General features: G+C 36.0%; 1 protein-coding gene across 1 annotated transcript in view; it reads left to right on the top strand.

The window, feature by feature from the left end:
- KCNH5 (potassium voltage-gated channel subfamily H member 5) overlaps nucleotides 1-18819 on the top strand; it is a 545730-nt gene that overhangs the window by 72900 nt on the left and 454011 nt on the right. The window contains exon 4 of the mRNA XM_036735143.1: nucleotides 2563-2691. Within this exon, the coding sequence (XP_036591038.1) occupies nucleotides 2563-2691 (129 nt within the window). The remainder of the gene's footprint in view (nucleotides 1-2562; nucleotides 2692-18819) is intronic.

Genomic DNA, 18819 nt, shown 5'->3' with positions numbered 1-18819 from the left:
CTAGTGTGTCAAGTGTCTGAGGCTGGATTTGAACTCAGGTCCTCCTGACTCCAGGGTTGGTGCTCTACTCACTGTGCCACCTAGCTGCCTCATATAAGAATTGTTTTTACAACAAGAACAAGTTATGGAATGTCAAAATATATTTACAGTTTAAATCTGGTAAAGTGTCGACACATTCATGACAATTTGAAGCTTAACATAACATTTCAAAGAGGTAGCACAGCATATTGAACAGAGAGTTGATTTCAGAGTCAAAAAGTCTTGGTTTCAATTGATGCCTCTGACACAAACCTGTTGTGTGATTATCTACAACTAAAACTCTCAATGCCCTAGGCAGTTCTCGCAATTTCTAAATTCCAGAGCAGGTGCTGATGTTTGCAGACAGAGGAAATTTCATCATCATGATTTCCATTATAACATTAATGTTAATTAATAACATTAGTTACCCTTTGTAGAGCACTTTTAGGTTTGTAAAACACTTTACTAGTGTTATCTCATTAAATCCTCACAATAATCCCAGAAGGTAGGTGCTGCAACTATCCTCATTGTACAGATGAGGAAACAGTGAAATAGACATTTAAGTAACTTGCCTAGGGTCACATAACTAGTGTCTGAGTCCAGATTTGAAATGAGGTCTTCCAGACCCCAGCCTCAGCACTTTACCCACTGTACCACCTATCTGCCAATGATGAATATACAATAATAATGAAATCACAGTCCAGTACAAATTGGTGGCACATCAAATACTCCATGTGGGCAATTCTATTTGAAATGGAAAGCGATAAGTGAAATTATAAAAAATTAACCTTATTTACTTAGGTTGCTATATTAAATGCCTTAGACTGGGTACGAGGAGGAGAAAAGGAACCAGAGCTGAAAAAGAGGTGATTTTTAGGCTACTGAGAAGTGACGCCAAAAGGATAGGAAAGGTACACATTTGGATAGATGATGAAATCGGTGACCAAATGAGAGTTGATAGAGGATACTTAATTCCTTTACATCTTGACTTGAGTCCTGTCATACTGTGAGCTAAAGGGAGGCAGATCTAACTGCTATGTTGAGCAGTTATCAAGGAGCCTCTTTATTAGCTCTACTCCCACCATAGACTATGGCCATATCTTCATTTTCCCTGGTGTATCTCACCCATTCCATTGTTTTAGCATCCATTTTTATTTGAAAGACTTTCCACATTTACTGCTGAGCTTTTTCCTCCATTTTCTATTTCTTAGTTAATGGACAGATGTTTGAATGTCTTGCTATCAAATCAAATTAAATATGATGAAAACTCCTTTCCTATTTCTTTCCTGAAGCTTTTCCCCAATGCTGTATCTTCTTTGTTCTCTCATTGAGGGCTAGATCTCCCAGATTCTTGATTTATATTGAAACTCTTGTCAAAACTCTTTTGTTTTCTCCTCTTCTCCTGATTTCCCTATAATTTCCCCTACAACCAAATGTTTGGCTCAGTCCTTATTCAGCTTACATTTGGGTCATGAAAGTCTCATGCATCTCTCCCCTTTGGCTCTTCTGAATTGTTTCCCTCCTACCATGTACATCTAAAATGTGGAAACAAAAACAATTAACTTCATATGTCTCTTTAGCCACATCACTGCTGTTTCAAAGCTTTTCCATGGTTTCCTTTTGCTTTCTACATTAACTTCTACCTACCTTTTGTTTTAAGGTTCAAATCCAGCCTATCTCCTGCTACATCACCTCCATTACTTCCCCCTCATTTTTTATATACCCATCTCAGGCCAAACTTTTTGGAAGTTACTGGATCCTCTTTTCCATTCTCATTATCTTTCTTCAGTCATTTTTCCTCGCGACATATTTTTCCTCAATTTTCAAACTGACTCCTTTCCTTGACTGAATCCACCTTGGATTTATAACTAACTAAACCAGCACAAACTATGTGCTAGAAGAGGAAATCAGAATAAGTGTGACACAAGAAATGAAACAAATGCCAAGGAAAGTAAATATCGCTTTATTAGAGTAAGGGAGATTAAAAAGCAGAAATAAGTATGTCAAGTTAATAATGTGTGATGATTTTTAGTATGGTACTAGAATGACCTTCATTGTCTGAACCCAGAGTTTGGGTGTTTCTTACTTGAAAAATGTGTGGTAGAGTTATTATATAGCCTGTGTAATCCCATGTGGGACATTTCTCAATGTACCATGCATAGATACATGCTTCGTAATTGCTTCTTGATTGCTGGTCAACTACAAATTTGATGTGCAAAGAACAGATCCTTGTGGTTTCTTTGAAGCAATCAAACACCATTATTTCAATTTTTTTCCTTTAAGGAGAAAAGAGAAGACGGTAATCATTAGCATTTAGGAAATGATAGATTATATAGGTCTCTATTTCTCTCCCTGTAGCTATCTTTATACATATCTATCTACTAGGTATGTATGTACATATATATATAATATATGTATAAGTGTATATACTTATATATCCCATTTCTTCACCTCTTTATCTCCATCAGTTTATTAGTCTGTATCTGTCTATCTATCTATCATCTATCTATCTATCTATCCTAATCAACCTTATTTTTGTTACAGGAACCCCTGTTTGGTTCTATATGCAAATTGCACCAATAAGAAATGAACATGAAAAGGTGGTCTTGTTCCTGTGTACTTTTAAGGATATTACCCTGTTCAAGCAGCCAATAGAAGATGATTCTACAAAAGGTAACTTTGAATAGATTTATTACTCTTAATGTTGGCTTCCACCTAGTTACATACTTAATGTTTGTCACTAAATCCATTTTTCTGAAGGGTCAAAGAAGTGCAATAGTGGTAGTGGTAAATAATAGTTGTGGAAATTCATATTTCCACTCACCCAAAGACACCTTGATATTCATTTTCTTGTCTATAATTAAAGCATACAATTATGCCCAAAATGGAACAATAAAGAAAATAATTTCAATTAAAAAGGAAAAGTTGAGAGAAGATTTAAAGAAGGACTTTTTTGACTGTAAGGGTTAATAAAATTCAGATGGATATTAGGAATTTTCAAAAGCTCCTTCCACAGAAACCTCTAAGAATAGGCTTCATAACCCATAATCTAAAGTAGTTTAGGTTTTGTATTGATTACACGGTTCTCTCTAAACCCCTCTTACTTTATTCTGTATATGTGTAGCTTCATGAAGAGAAAAATATGTTAGATTCAATTTGAACAGTTTGAAAAGATATTTTAGTCATCAAAAATACAAATAGAAAAATACAAAAATTGTGACCCCCGTTTTTCTTGTTCTGGAGTATAAAATTGAGTTACCAATGTCATTCAATGAGACCACTGCAGAACACCAGTTGCAGGAGTTCCAATAGTTATTAAAAAGCTTTTTTTTTCTTTTCCCATCTCATTTTCATTCTCATTTCTCTCTGACTGGCTTATGCTTAGATTAGAAAGGTGTGTCATATAAAAGGACACAGTCAAATACTCATAAAAGTAGTTTTTATGATATGTTGCTTTTAATAACCTCTTAGGAGATTGAAAATGAAATGGCTTTCTCCAGCAAATTTGTTCTTTTGCATTTGACAAACATTGTCTTTTTTTTGCTTCCTCCCATCCCCTAGCCTTCTTATTTCTTTCTTTTGCTCCACCTGCGCCCAGTTTGGAACATTGATTTTGTGTTATATTGAAATTTCAGTTAAAATGTTGCAACTGCTTTTCCCTTAGATGTGAGATACGATTTGTACTTTCAAACTGAGGTCTTTGACATAAACTATGGTAGTGAATAGCTAAGATGGAGGAGGATGTCTCACATTACTGCTTTGTAATACAGCCTGAGATCTGGTACTGCTAAGCCACCTTCCTTCACATTTTTCCCATGTATTCACTTGATATTGTTGACCTTTTGTTCTTCCAGCGAGTTTTGTTATTTTTTCTAGCTCTATGAAATATTTTTTTTTGGTAATTTGATTGGTATCGTACTGAACAAGTAAATTAATTCAAGTAGGATTGTAATTTTTATTATATTTTCTCTGCCTACTCATAAGTAATTAGTATTTTACCAATTGTTTAGATCTAACTTTATTTTGGGTGAAAAATGTTTTGTAATTGTGTTCATATAGTCACTGGGTTTGTCTTGACAAATAGACTCCCAAGTATTTTATGTTGTCTGCAGTTATTTTAAGTGGAGTTTCTCTTTCCATCTCTTGCTGGATTTTTCTGGTAATATATAAAAATCATCCTACAAGTTTGCTTAAGTTGTTAATTGTTTCAGCTAGTGTTTTAGATGATTTTCTAGGGTTCTCTATGTATAGCATTATATTGTCTGCAAAGAGTGATAGTTTTGTTTTCTCATTGCCTATTCTAATCATTCAAATTTCTTTTTCTTATCTTATTGCTATAGGTATAATTTCTAGAACAATATTGAATAATAGTGGTGATACTAGGCATCCTTGCTTTATTGCTGATATTATGGGAAAGGTTTCTAGCTTGTCCTCATTACAGATTATGCTTACTGATGGTTTTAGATAGATACTACTTATCATTTAGGGAAAACTCCATACCTATGTACATACATACATACATACATACATACATACAAATATACACACATACATACAAATGTGCTGAAATCTCCTTGATAATATTCTAAACCCTCTTATCCTTTAATGTAGAAATTTCTCCTCTTTTACAGAGAGGTTTGTTATTCTGACTGTGGCTCCATGATATTTGAATTGTTTCTTTTTGGCTGCTTACAATATTTCCTCCATAACTTTGAGATCTCTGGAATTTGGCTACAATATTCTTGGTAGTTTTCACTTTGAGATCTCTTTCAGGAGGCAATTGGTGGATTTTTTCCATTTTTTATTTTTCCTTCTGATTCTAGGATATTAGGGCAATTTTCCTTGATAATTTCTTGAAAGACATTGTCTGAAATATTTTTTGATCCTGATATTCTTAATTGATTTCTCCTCTGTTTTCCAGATCATTCATTTTTCCAATGAGATATTTCACATTTTCTTCTAGGTTTTCATTCTTTTGATTTTCTTTTATTGTTTCTTGGTGTCTCATGAAGTCGTTAGCTTTCATTTGCCCAATTATAATTTTTAAGGAATTATTTTCTTCAGTGAGCTTTTTAACCTCCTTTTCCCATTGGCTAATTCTACTTTTTAAGAAGTTCTTTAGTAAATTTTTGTGCCTCTTTTTTCATTTGGCCAGCTCTGCTTTTTAAGCATTCATTGGATTTTTGAGCTTCTTTTACCAAGCTGTTAATTCTTTTTTCATAATTTTCTTTCATCACTCTCATTTCTTTTCCCAACTTTTCTCTATCTCTCTTATATGATTTTAAAAATCCTTTTTGAGCTCTTGCAGGAATTTTTGCTGGGCTTGTATCCAATTTAAACCTTATCTTTGAGACTGCTTGTAGGAGCTTTGACATTATTATCTTTTTATGTGTTTGTGTCTTGATTTTCCCTGTCAGCATAGAAGCTTGTTGTAATCAGGTTCTTTTTTTTTGTCATTTGCTAATTTTTCCAGTCTATTTTTTGACTTTTAACTTTATGTTAAAGTTGGACTCTGCTCTTTGGATGGAGGTGGCGCTGTCTCAAGCTTTAGGCCTTTCTTGCTGCCATTTTCAGAGCCAGATCTGGGAGTATGTAGCTTTTCAGTGCTTCCAATGTGGTATGATCTAAGGATAGGTGTGAACATTGCTCTCCCGGTCTGCGCTGTAGTCTTTACCCAGGAAGGGTGCTTGCTCCCCTGTAGCTACCAGCTAGCTTTTCTCCTGGCCCTTGGACTATGACAAGGTCCCCTGCTCTCCTGAGTGGTAATTTCAAATATTCTTCTCTGTCTTAGAATTGCAACTAACCTCCCTATTTCACCTTGCAAGTAACCACAAACACTCTTCTCCAGCCTGTATCCATGACCTGGGCCCTTGCTTCATTTTGCTGCAAGTGCTATCACTCCTTTTGGTCCTGGGACTGTGACCCAGAACTGTGTATGGGCAGTGCAACAGGGTCCTGAACCCTGTGCCAGCAAAGAGTCCTCTGCAATCTTTCTGACCAGTTTTTTGTCCACTCCGATGGCACATGGATTGGGATGTCACAAAACAGCTTCCACCACCAATCCAGCCACCCCTGTTCTGTGCTCCCAGGGCCTATCACCACCGTGGTGAGAAACACCTTTCCTGCTAACTTCGGAACTTGTCCTGGGCTGGAAAATTGTTTCACTCAAGCCTTTATTGGGGCTATCTCTCCAAAATTCTATTTGAGAGGTTATTTTTGAGTTGTTTGGAGTGGAATTTGTGAGAATTTAGCTGAGTGCTTCTGTACTCTGCCATCTTGGCTCTCCTTCTTTCTCCAGAATGTGGCATTACAGAATTTTTCAGGAACTCATCAGTGTCTGAGAAATCCCCTTTTACCTCTAGGAGGCTGAAATTCTGGATCCAGAAACATTTCTATCAGGCCACATGGGTATAATTAGTATGTGCCTCTGCCCCAAGATAACAATTAGAGGCTTTTGAGGTAGGAAGAGTTGATGCACATCTATAAGCTCTTTCACCCCAGATTCAGGTTCACTTTTAGATCTGCCACTCTCTTGTCCGTCCTCCAAAAGATGCTAACGAAGCCTTTCACAACATGAGTATTGTGGAAGGGTTATACATAATAATACATGTGTGGCCTAGGTTGAATTGCTCAACTTCTGAGGGAGGGTGGGTGGGAAGGGAAGAGGGAAGAGAATTTGGAACTCAAAGTTTTAAAATCAGATGTTCAAAAACAAAAAAAGTTTTTGTATGCAATTAAAAAATAAGATACACAGGCAATGGGGTGTAGAAATTTATCTTGCCCTACAAGAAAGGAAGGGAAAAGGGGATGAGAGGGGAGGGGGGTGATAGAGGGGAGGGCAGACTGGGGAACAGGGCAACCAGAATATAAGCCATCTTGGAGTGGGGGGGAGGGTAGAAATGGGGAGAAAATTTGTAATTCAAAATGTTGTGAAAATCAATGCTGAAAACCAAATATGTTAAATAAATAAATTGCATTAAAAAAAAAAGATGCTAACGAAGAAAGGGAGTAACTCTAGGACCAACCCCCTTTACAGTAGGACATTACCTATGTAAGTATGAGACAATCAATCCATCCCTAACTGATGAGGTATTTTCAAAGTCCCAAAGAAAAATCTTACCACTCTGAAAGCTCAGCAAATGAACTCTCCTGATCAACTTCCATGCAAAATTAACTATGTCTGTATCTTATTCCCCCACTAGACTATAAATTCTTTGATGAGTAGGGACCCTGCTTTACTTAAAATTTGTACCATGCACAAACTTACTAAATGTTGTTAAATAAAAATTTTAAAATAAGCAGAAGAAAATTGATTCATTTTTAACATTCATCAAATGCCCACTATTCAATAACAATGTAATTATAACAGTGATAATAATGCATCTTTATATAATGCTTGAACATTTTTGAAGTGCTTTGGGTACCTTATCTTAAGTCCCTATGCTAGTTAGTTTCTCATTTCTGAGGTTAGATAATTTGGGTTAAACTCTCACATTGCATATATTTTACTTTTGTGACTTTGAGCAAGTCATTTAAGTGCCTAGCTCTGAATTTCCTCATCTACATAATGAGGGGGTTGAACTAGATGACTTTGGAGGTCCCTTCCAGCTTTAAATCTATGATCTTAAAGGGTGCCCAAGTTTGGTTACCTACATTTTGACTTGAAGTTAAAAAGATAATCGTTTTGAAATAATGATCTATTCATAAGTACTAGGTGTTGCTACAATACCACGCACTAAGCTCTGGAATTTGTTGTAAGATTAGCCTATCTTGGATTTCATCCAAGGAGGATGATTACTGAATGTGAGATATATCTCACTATAACACTGTTCCTCATGGCATACATACCCACAGAAACAATAATGAGGCTCCCAGTATTTTACTGGGAACCTAAAGTTACTTTTAATTTAAGATTTTGAGCAAATCTAAGAAATTCAAACTTCTAGATTCCTATCCAAGTATAATTAAGGACCAATTTTCTCAATGTATTTCTATGGAACTGGTGTTATATGTATTTTGCATGATATAGTAGAATAATCCTAATTCTGGGAATGTGATGCTACAGGCACCTCCTAAGACTGTAACTGTATTTACCTCCTCCTCTTTTATAGACAGGTCTTTAAGACAGGGCTCAGACCGATTGCTTGAGGCCATACCCTGCAGTAGATTTAAGACAAGGTCCCTTTAGATAGTAACTTGTGGCCAGATCAGTGGAGCAGGGCAAAGTTCCTCTGCTAATGAGGTGGATCACTTTTAGCATAAGTAAGATAGGAAGAACCAGTCTCAAAAAAAGGACTTGATAATTTTTTTATCTTATTTTGTATTGATTTCTATGAGGCATTTCCTAGGGCAAGTAAAAATCTAATTCACCTTTATTTTACCTTCTTTTAAACTCAGAGCTTATATTTGACTCTCAGAATATATACAATCTCTTACTTTGATCCCAAACCACTAAATTTTGGGGAGAAGGGGCATAGGGAGAAAGCCAGGAATTTTCTTTTTGGAGGGAACAAAAGTACCCCCATAGTGAAATATTCTTCGTGTGGTCATAACAGAAGTAGATTTAGAGGTCATCTGGTATGACTTCATCATTTTATATATGAGAAAAATGACAGCAAAGAATTTACTTTGTTCAAGGTAACACAGATACTAAATATCAGAGCTGTGATCCAAGCCCGTGTCTTCTGATGCCAAATCCAAGGCTCTTCTCACTGTACTTCATTCCATACAATATTTTAAAATATCAAGAAAAGTGAATTCCATAGTTGATCAGTTATAAAGCAACTGAATCCTTTGGAGAATTTCCACAGTGAGAACATCAGACGTGATTTCAGGGTCCAACAACACCATTAAAATTGACCCTTTTCTCTGCACTCTGTACCATAAAGTGAGAAAATGTGGTTTGCACACCATTGGTTCCGCTGCGAATTGTACTCACTTTATTTGACAGCTGTAGTACAATGGAAAATGCACTAGATTGAGAAATGAGATAACTGGGTTCAAATTCATGATCTGACACTCACTTACTGGGCAAATCAGTTAAGATGAAAAAAAAAAACCCTTAAGCTTTCCAAATTAATAGTCAAATTGCCCATCCCACAGGGTAATTATAAAGCACTCCATAAATGTGAATTATTATGGTAACTCGAAGGAGAATTTTTTAAAGGTGAGATACAAGCTCCTTTCTGCAATTAAAGTACTGGCTTATTGTTTAGGTCTATTCATTTTTTCCCACTTTACCTATCAAATGGATAGGGCATAGTGGAAGATTTGCTTACTAAGTCATGATGGTGCAGAACCTGTGCTCCTTCTCCTGATCCCCACCCCCCAAAAACCACTTAATGGGGAACTATTCAATCTAATACCATACTCTGATTTCATACTCCAACTAATAATATATTCTGATTTCATGAATTTGTTTATATCCTTTTTTCTTTCTCAGTTTTTAAGAATAATTCATGGAGGAGGGGACAGGGGCTGGACCAATGATTTAATTCATATAGGGAATGGCAACATTTGGAAACTCCCTCTACTAATGTAGGTCAACACTTCATCAATTTAATAGTCTTATTAGAGAGTGATCTAGCAGTTAAGTGGCTTGCCAAGCATTACACAGGCAATGCATTTCAGAAGCAGATTTGAACTAGGTCCCTAGGCCTTCTTGGGTCTGAAGCCAGATCTCTAGCCACTATGCTGTATTACCTTTCAAATTATGTAATATATATCTTTATATATATTATATATGTTCTTTACATATGTATATATTTCCTTAAAAGTTTGATATAATTCTCTTTATACAGCACAATAATTTATCATAGTTTAATTATCTCTTGCACTGCATTGGAATTGTGTTGCTCCTGATAATATCCAGTCAAAAAAACAAAAGAGAAAATTAAAAGTCTAGGGTTTGGGTCACCCCCCTGCCCCGTGAAAAAACAAAGCAAAGCAAAACAAAACAAAAAGCCTAAAACAATGAGCCAACCAACTCACCTTACTTCAATTTAAATGACACTATCATTGTAAGTTTGTTTTTGACATGGTGGTTTTCCCTCCTTCCCATTTCTCCTCAGTTGAAACCATTATAGAAACAATCTTCAAAGTTTTGGCTTCATATTTAAGCCCTGAGGAAGTACTGGATGATACTGTTTTTCTGAGCCTTTTAGGAGCTTGAAACAATCATGTGTAATTTATGCTCAAATACTGTTAATCATACTTTGTTTCTGTTTGATCAAAAAGAGACTACCCTTTTTAGAGAAGAAATGAAAGACGGCTTTTTCTTTGGGGGTTTTGTAATGAATGGTGTGGATTTGGTCTTTTATCTGACCAAAATGAATTGTATTTTGCATCACAAAAAGGAGACATTATTATGATGTGGAAACAAATGTAACATATGAATGAGCATGAAGGAAATGCAAAAAAAAGAAAGACATCAAAATATTCAAAATTGTGTTATAGACACAACTTTGGAATATTTGGTTTGTGAATTGTAATTGTCTCTGCTACTTCTCTGTACATTCATTGAAAACTTATTAAATGACTTATGTACTATGCACTATGCTAGGCACTGGGGAAATACAAACCAAAGGATGACACAAAGTGCTTATTTTTGAGCTACTTAGAGTCTATTAGAAAGTGACAAGCACAGATAAATATGTAGATAAATACAGTACCAATTAGACTATGAGGTCATTAAAAGTACTGTGTGGTCTGCATATATAGATGTGAGATATGTATTAATTAGACCACAGACCACTTCTTAATCAATGGCTTTCAAAGTGTGGTCCACAACAGCCCTCCAGATGATTTCCATGCATGCAAATTATAACATTAATTTGGTTATATCATTTAGGGCTAAATGGTTGGTGAGACTTTTGTCTCACCATTGTCTCACAATTGGTAGCATACAAATGAAGAGGAGCGTCGCTCTCAATGATTGTAAGCAACTGAATGATTATTTTAAACACTGGTGATTTTGCTTATTAGTCATTAGCCACATATAGATACGTGTGTGTATGAAGCATAATTAAATATTGTTTTAGTTTGTTCCCAATATACTAACATTCTATAATGTTTTGAGTTCCAAATTCTATGCCTCCTTCCCTCCTTCCCCTTCTTCCTCCCTGAGATGGTAAACAATCAGATATAGGTTATGCATGCAAAACATTTCCTTATTAGTAATTTTGTATGAGAAGATGAGAAGACTCAAATAAAAGAAAAAATGAAAAAAAGTGAAAAGTAGCATGTTTCAGTCTGTATTCAATCAATATCAGTTCTTTCTCTGGAGGTAGATAGTATGCTTCATCATTAGTCCCTTGGGATTATTGTGGATCATTGTATTGCCGTGAAAGTCATTTACAGCTCTTCATCAAACAATATTGCTGTCACCGTGTATAGTGTTCTCCTGGTTCTGTTCACTTCACTATGTATCAGTTCATGTAGGTCTTTCCAGGTTTTTCTGAAATCATCCTGCTTGTCATTTCTTATAGCACAATAATATTCCATTACAATCATATAATACAACTTGTTCAGCCATTCCCTAATTGATGGACATCCCCTCAATTTCCAATTCTTTGCCATCACAAAAAGAGCTGCTATAAATATCTTAGTACGCATAGGTTCCAATTGTTTAGATCTGACTTTATTGATATGAAAAGTGTTTTATGGTTGTGTTCACATAATTCCTGGATTTGTCTCAGCAGGTAGACTCCCAAGTATTTTATGTTGTCTACAGCCATTTGAAATGGGATTTATCTTTCCATCTCTTGCTACTGGATTTTGTTGGTAATATATAGAAATGCTGATGATTTGTTTGGATTTATTTTGTATCCAGCAACTTTGCTAAAGTTGTTAATTGTTTCAGGTAGTTCTTTTTAGTTCACTCTCCAGGATTTTCTAAGTATGATATCATATCATCTCCAAAGAGAAATAGTTTTGTTTCCTTATTTCTTGTTCTAATTTCTTTAAATTCTTTTACTTCTCTTATTTCTATAGCTAACATTTCTAGTACAATATTAAATAATAGAGGTGATAATGTCAATCCTTGTTTATCCCTGATTGTGTTAGAAAGGCTTACATCTTATTTCCACTACAGATAACACTTGCTGATGGTTTTAGATAGATATTACTTATTTTAAGGTAAGCTCAACTGATTCTTATGCTTTCTGGTGCTTTTAATAGGAATGGGTGCTGTATTTTGTCAAAACTTTTTTCTGCATCTATTGAGATAATCATATGATTTCTGTTAGTTTTGTTATTTATGTGGTCAATTATGCTGACAGTTTTCCTAATATTGAACCAGACCTGCATTCCTGGTATAAATCCTACCTGGTCATAATATATCATGCTTGTAATGCTTTGCTGTAATCTCTTTGCTAATATTTTATTTAAAATTTTTTTCATCAGTATTCATTAGTGGGATTGATCTATAATTTTCATGTTCTTTTTTGGCTCTTCCTGGTTTGGATATCAGCACAGATATTTGTGTTGTAAAGGAATTTGGTAGGACTCCACCTTTGCCTATTTTTCCAAATAGTTTATATAAATGTATGGTATAATTCGCTTGTGAATCAATACGATCCTGGGGATTTTGTCTTAGGGAGTTCATTGATGGCTAGTTCAAATTCTTTTTCTAAAATAGGATTATTTAAGTATTTTATTTCCTCTTGTGTTAATCTAGGTAATTTATATTTTTGTTCATAGTCATCCATTTCCTTTGGATTGTCAAGTTTATTGGCATATAATTGGGCAAAATACCTCTTAACAACTGTCTTAATTTCCTCTTCATTGGTGGTGAATTCATCCCTTTCATTTTTGATACCAGTAATTTGGTTTTCTTTTTTTATTTAATTTATTTAATATATCTAGTTTTCAGCATTGATTTTCACAAGAGTTTGAGTTACAAATTTTCTCCCCATTTCTACCCTCCTGCCCAATCCAAGATGGCGCGTATTCTGGTTGCGCCATTCCCCAGTCAGTCCTCCCATCTGTCACCCCACTCCCCTCCCATCCCCTTTCCCTTCTTCTCTTGTAGGGCAAGATAAATTTCTATGCCCCATTTCCTGTGTATCTTATTTCCTAGTTGCATGCAAAAACTTTTTTCTTTGTTGTTGTTTTTGAATGTCTGCTTTTAAAACTTCGAGTTCCAAATTCTCTCCCCTCTTCCCTCCCTGCCCACCCTCCCTAAAAAGGCAAGCAATTCAACATAGGCCACATGCGTATCATTATGTAAAATCCTTCCACTATACTCATGTTGTGAAAGATTAACTATGTTTTGCTCCTTCCTAACCTAACCCCCTTTATTGAATTTTCTCCCTTGACCCTGTCCCTTTTTGAAAGTGTTTGTTTTTGATTACCTCCTCCCCCCATCTTCCGTCCCTTCTATCACCCCCCCTTTTTTATCTTCTTCGTCCTTCTTTCCTGTGGGGTAAGATACCTAACTGAGTGTGTATGGTATTGCCTCCTCAAGTCAAATCTGATGAAAGCAAGATTTACTCATTCCCCCTCACCTGCCCTGTCTTCCCTTCCTAGAGAACTGCTTTTTGTTGCTACTTTTATGTGAGATAATTTACCCCATTCTATCTCTCCCTTTCTCCCTCTCTCAATATATTCCTCTCTTATCCCTTAATTTGATTTTATTTTTTTAGATATCATCCCTTCATATTCAACTCACTCTGTGCCCTCTGTGTGTGTGAGATATCTATATCTATATATCTATATATACACATACATACACACACACACACACACACACACACATATATATATGTATATATATACACCCACCTACATATTTACATACATAGACACACATATGATATTGAGGTCTCGTGAATCATACAGATCATCTTTCCATGTAGGAATGTAAAAAAAAAGCAGTTCAACTTTAGTAAGTCCCTTATGATTTCTCTTTCTTGTTTACCTTTTCATGCTTGGCTTGATTTTTGTGTTTGAAAGTCAAATTTTCTATTCAGCTCTGGTCTTTTCACTGAGAAAGCTTGAAACTCCTCTATTTTATTGAAAATCCATATTTTGCCTTGGAGCATGATATTCAGTTTTGCTGGGTAGGTGATTCTAGGTTTTAATCCTAGCTCCATTGACCTCCAGAATATCGTATTCCAAGCCCTGTGATCTCTTAATGTAAAAGCTGCCAGATCTTGGGTTATTCTGATTGTGTTTCCACAATACTCAAATTGTTTCTTTCTGGCTGCTTGCAATATTTTCTCCTTGATCTGGGAGCTGTGGAATTTGGCAACAATATTCCTAGGAGATTTCTTTTGGCGATCAATTTGAGGAGGCGATCGACGGATTCTTTCAATTTCTATTTTACCCTCTGGCTCTAGAATATCAGGGCAGTTTTCCTTGATAATTTCTTGAAAGATGATATCTAGGCTCTTTTTTGATCATGGCTTTCAGGTAGTCCAATAATTTTAAAATTATCTCTCCTAGATTTATTTTCCAGGTCAGTGGTTTTTCCAAGGAGATATTTGACATTGTCTTCCATTTTTTCATTCCTTTGGTTCTGTTTTATAATATCTTGATTTCTCATAAAGTCACTAGCTTCCACTTGCTCCAATCTAATTTTTAAGGTAGTATTTTCTTCAGTGGTCTTTTGGACCTCCTTTTCCATTTGGCTAATTTTGCCTTTCAAGGCATTCTTCTCCTCATCGGCTTTTTGGAGCTCTTTTGCCATTTGAGTTAGTCTATTTTTTAAAGTGTTGTTTTCTTCAATATTTTTTTCAGTACTTTTTTGGGTCTCCCTTAGCGAGTCATTGACTTGTTTTTCATGGTTTTCTTCCATCCTTCTCATTTCTCTCCCCAATTTTTCCTCTTCTTCTCTAACTTGCTTTTCCAAATCCTTTTTGAGCTCTTCCATGGCCTGAGACCAGTTCATATTTTTCTTGGAGGCTTTTGATGTAGGCTCTTTGACTTTGTTGACTTCTTTTGGGCTGTATGTTTTGTTCTTCTTTGTCAGCAAAGAAAGAATGCAAAGTCTGAGACTGAATCTGAGTGCGTTTTTGCTGCCTGGCCATGTTCCCAGCCAACTTACTTGACCCTTGAGTTTTTCATTGGGGTATGACTGCTTGTAGAGCAAAGAATACTTTGTTCCAAGCTTGAGGGGATGCGCTGTTGATTTTAGAGCTATTTCTATGCAGCCAGCTCTGCCACACCAGCACTCCTCCTTCCTGAAGAACCACCAACCGGGATCTGATGCAAATCTTAAGCAGGCTCTGCACTCCTGCTCTGATCCACCACTTAATTCTTCCCACCAGGTGGGCCTGGGGCCGGAAGTAACTGCAGCTGTAGTTCTGTAGCTGCACCTCCCCCGCTGCCCCTGGGGGGGTAGCCGAACCTCGACTCTGTCCCCCGCATCTTTCCCCAGTAACCTTCTCTGTTGTCTTTGGTGTTTGTGGGTTGAAAAGTCTGGTAACTGCCACATCTCACTGATTCAGGGTGCTAAGGACTGTTCCAGCCTGCTGGTCTAGTTGGTCCTGCCGCCGCCCATGCTGAGCTCCACCAGTAATTTGGTTTTCTTACTTTTTAAAATCAAATTAACCAATGGTTTATGTATTTTGTTAGTTTTTTTCATGAAACCAACTTCTAGTTTTATTAATTTCTCCCTTGTTTTTCAGGTTTTTCAATTTAGAGTTTAATTGGAGATTTTTCATTTGTTCTTTTTCTAGTTTTTTTTTAGTTATGTACCTGATTCATTGATCTGCTTTTTCTCTATTTTATCAATGTAAGTAATTAAAGATGTTTTCCTCTAAAAATCTCTTTGGCTGCATGCCATAAATTTTGGTATGTTGTCTCATTGTTTTCATTTTCTATGATGAAATTATTGATTATTTCTATGATTTGTTTTTGACCCACTTTTTTAAGGATTAGATTATTTAATTTCCAATTTTAACCTCTCTATTGTCCACTATTGAATATAATTTTTATTGCATTATGATTTGAAACAGAAGTGTTTGTTATTTCTGTTTTTTTTACATTTGTCTGTGTGGTTTTATGTCCTGGCACATGGTCAATTTTTGTGTAGGTGCCATGTAGGGCTGACAAAAAAGGTCTATTTCTTTCTATTCCCATTCAATTTTCTCTAGAAATCTATATCTAACTTTTCCAGAATTTTATTCATCTCCTTAACTTCTTGTTTATTTTTTGGTTAGATTAATCTACCTCTGAGAGGGGAAAGTTGAGGTCCCTCACTAGTTTAGTTTTGTTAATCTATGTCCTACTATAACTCATTCAATGTCTCCTTCAAAAAATATATGCTATATAATTTGGCACATATATGTTTAGTATTGATATGACTTCATTGTCTATGGCACCTTTCAGCAAGATACTGTTTCCTTCTTCATCTCTTTTAATTAGACCTATTTTTGCTTTTGCTTTGTCTGAGATTGTGATTGCTACCTTTGATTTCTTTGCTTCAACTGAAGCATGATAGATTCCATTCCAACCCCTTAACTTACCCTGTGTGTATCTCTCTACTTCAAATATGTTTCTTATAAACAACATATTGTAGGATTCTGGTGTTTAATCCAGTCTGCTATCCACTTCCATTTTATGGGTGAGTTCATCCCATTCATATTTATGGTTATGATAACTCACTATATATTTCCCTCCATACTATTTTTTGCTTGTTTATCCCCCCTCTTTCTTACCATCTCCACACCTTCCCTCCTCACAAGTGTTTTCTCCTGACCACTGCCTTTCCCGATATACCTTTTTTTCACTTCTCAGTCTCCCCTCCCCCTTCTATTATCCCCATTCCTTTTTACTTCCTTTTAAGGTAAGACAGATTTCTATATCCCACTTATTGTGTGTTATTCTTTCTTTGAGCCAATTTTGATGAAAGTAAGGTTTAAGTTTTGCCAGCCCCACCCCCCATCTTCCTTTCTACTCTTTCATGCCTTTTTTATGTGGGATAATTTATCCCATTCAATCTCTCCCCATCTTTCTTCCAGTGCCATTTTCTTCTTGCCTTCTTTCTTTTTTAGGGAGAGGAGACATCATTCCATTAGAGTCACCTTATATTCATACCTCTATCTATATATACTCTTTTTAATTGCTCTTATAGTATTAAAGTTAAGCTTTACAAATATTAGTTTACCATAGAGAAATATAAAGTTTTACTTTATTGAATTTTTCTTATGTTTTCTGTTTCTGCTTTCTTTTTTACCTTTTTATGTTTCCTTGAGTCTTGTATTTGGAGGTCATATTTTTATTCAGCTCTGGTCTTTTAATTAGAAATGCTTGAAAGTCCTCTATTTCATTAAAATGTCCATTTTTACCCCAGAAAGATTATGTTTAATTTTGTTGGGTAGATGATTATTGATTGTAATCCTAACTGCTTTGCTTTCTGGTTCTTAAATGTGGAAACTGCCAAATCCTTTGTCATTCTGACTGTAGCTCCACAATATTTGAATTGGTTTTTGGCTGCTTGCAATACCTTTTCCTTGATCTGTGAGCTCTGGAATTTGGCTGTGATGTTCCTGAGAGTTTTTATTTTGGAATCTTTTTCTGGCAACAATTGGTGGATTCTTTCAATTTCTATTTTGCCTTCTGGTTCTAATGTATCTGGGCAGTTTTCTTTGATAATTCCTTGAAAGATATTGTCCAAGCTTTTACTTTCTTTTTCTTTATTTTTTTTTTGTTTTGATCATGGCTTTCAGGTAGTCCAATAATTCTTATATTATCTCCTGAGTCTATTTTCTAAGTTGTTTTTGCAATGAGAAACTTCAAATTTCCTTCTTTCCTTTTTTATTTTTTAAATTTTGTTTTATTGTATTTTGATGTCTCATAGAATCATTAGTTTTCATTTGCTCAGTTATAATTTCAAAGTAATTATTTTCTGCAGTATGCTTTTGTACTTCTTTTTCCATTTGGCCAGTTCTATTTTTGGGGGGGTTATTTTCCCCAGTAAATTTTCATATATCTTTTCCCATGATATTGACTCTTTTTCATGATTCTTTTGCATTACTCTCATTTCTTTCCCCAATTTTTCTTTTATTTCTCTAATTTGCTTTTTAAATCCTTTTAAAGCTCTTCTAGAATTTCTTTTTGGGCCTGAGACTAAATTACATTTTTCTTTGAGGCTTCACCTGTGGCCATTTTGACACTATTGTCCTCTTCCCAGTTTATGCCTTGATCCTCCCTATCACCATTGTATTTTTCTATAGTCAATCTCTCTTATTTTTTGCTCATTTTTTCTGCCTTTTTTTATGATTTAGTGTGAGATTGGGCTCTGGTCCTGCACTGTCCTAGGCTTTTTGTGCTGGGGCTCTGGGTCTTACTGATGATTTTCACTAGGCTTCAGGGCTTAGGTGCTTGCTTTCTCTGGAGGGTAGCTCTCCCTTCTGGCTTGTACTGGGGTGTGGGGCCTTCCCCATGATGTCCCCTGGTTGTGGTGTTTAGCTGCTGGCCTACTCCAGGGATGGGGCTTTGCTGCTGGGTTGCTACAGTAACAGAGTCTTTGTGGTGGCTGGCCCTGGCAGAGGAATCTTCTTGGAAACAGGATCTCTCTGTTAGTAGGCCTCAGTGGCAAGGTCTAGCTATTGGCCAGCCCTGCGGTGAGGCTTCTCTACTCCTCAGCAATGGGGTCAAGGCATTGCTAGTGGCTTGTGTTGGGGATGGAGTCATAGGGATGGGGCCTTGCTGTACTCACAGACTGTTCACTTGCTAGGGGTCTGCTGACTTGCAGGTGGGTGAGGTCTTGCTGGTTGATTGCCCCAGGCTTGAAGCCCCATTACAGGCCTTTTGCTATTAGACTGGCTGCTGCTGCTGCTCTTGGACCTTGCTCCC

This window comes from Trichosurus vulpecula, chromosome 8 (genome assembly GCF_011100635.1).
Source record: "Trichosurus vulpecula isolate mTriVul1 chromosome 8, mTriVul1.pri, whole genome shotgun sequence".
Taxonomy (NCBI): Eukaryota; Metazoa; Chordata; class Mammalia; order Diprotodontia; family Phalangeridae; genus Trichosurus; species Trichosurus vulpecula.
The sequence above is the reverse complement of the archived record's forward strand: the minus strand, read 5'-3'. Positions and strand labels throughout refer to the sequence as shown.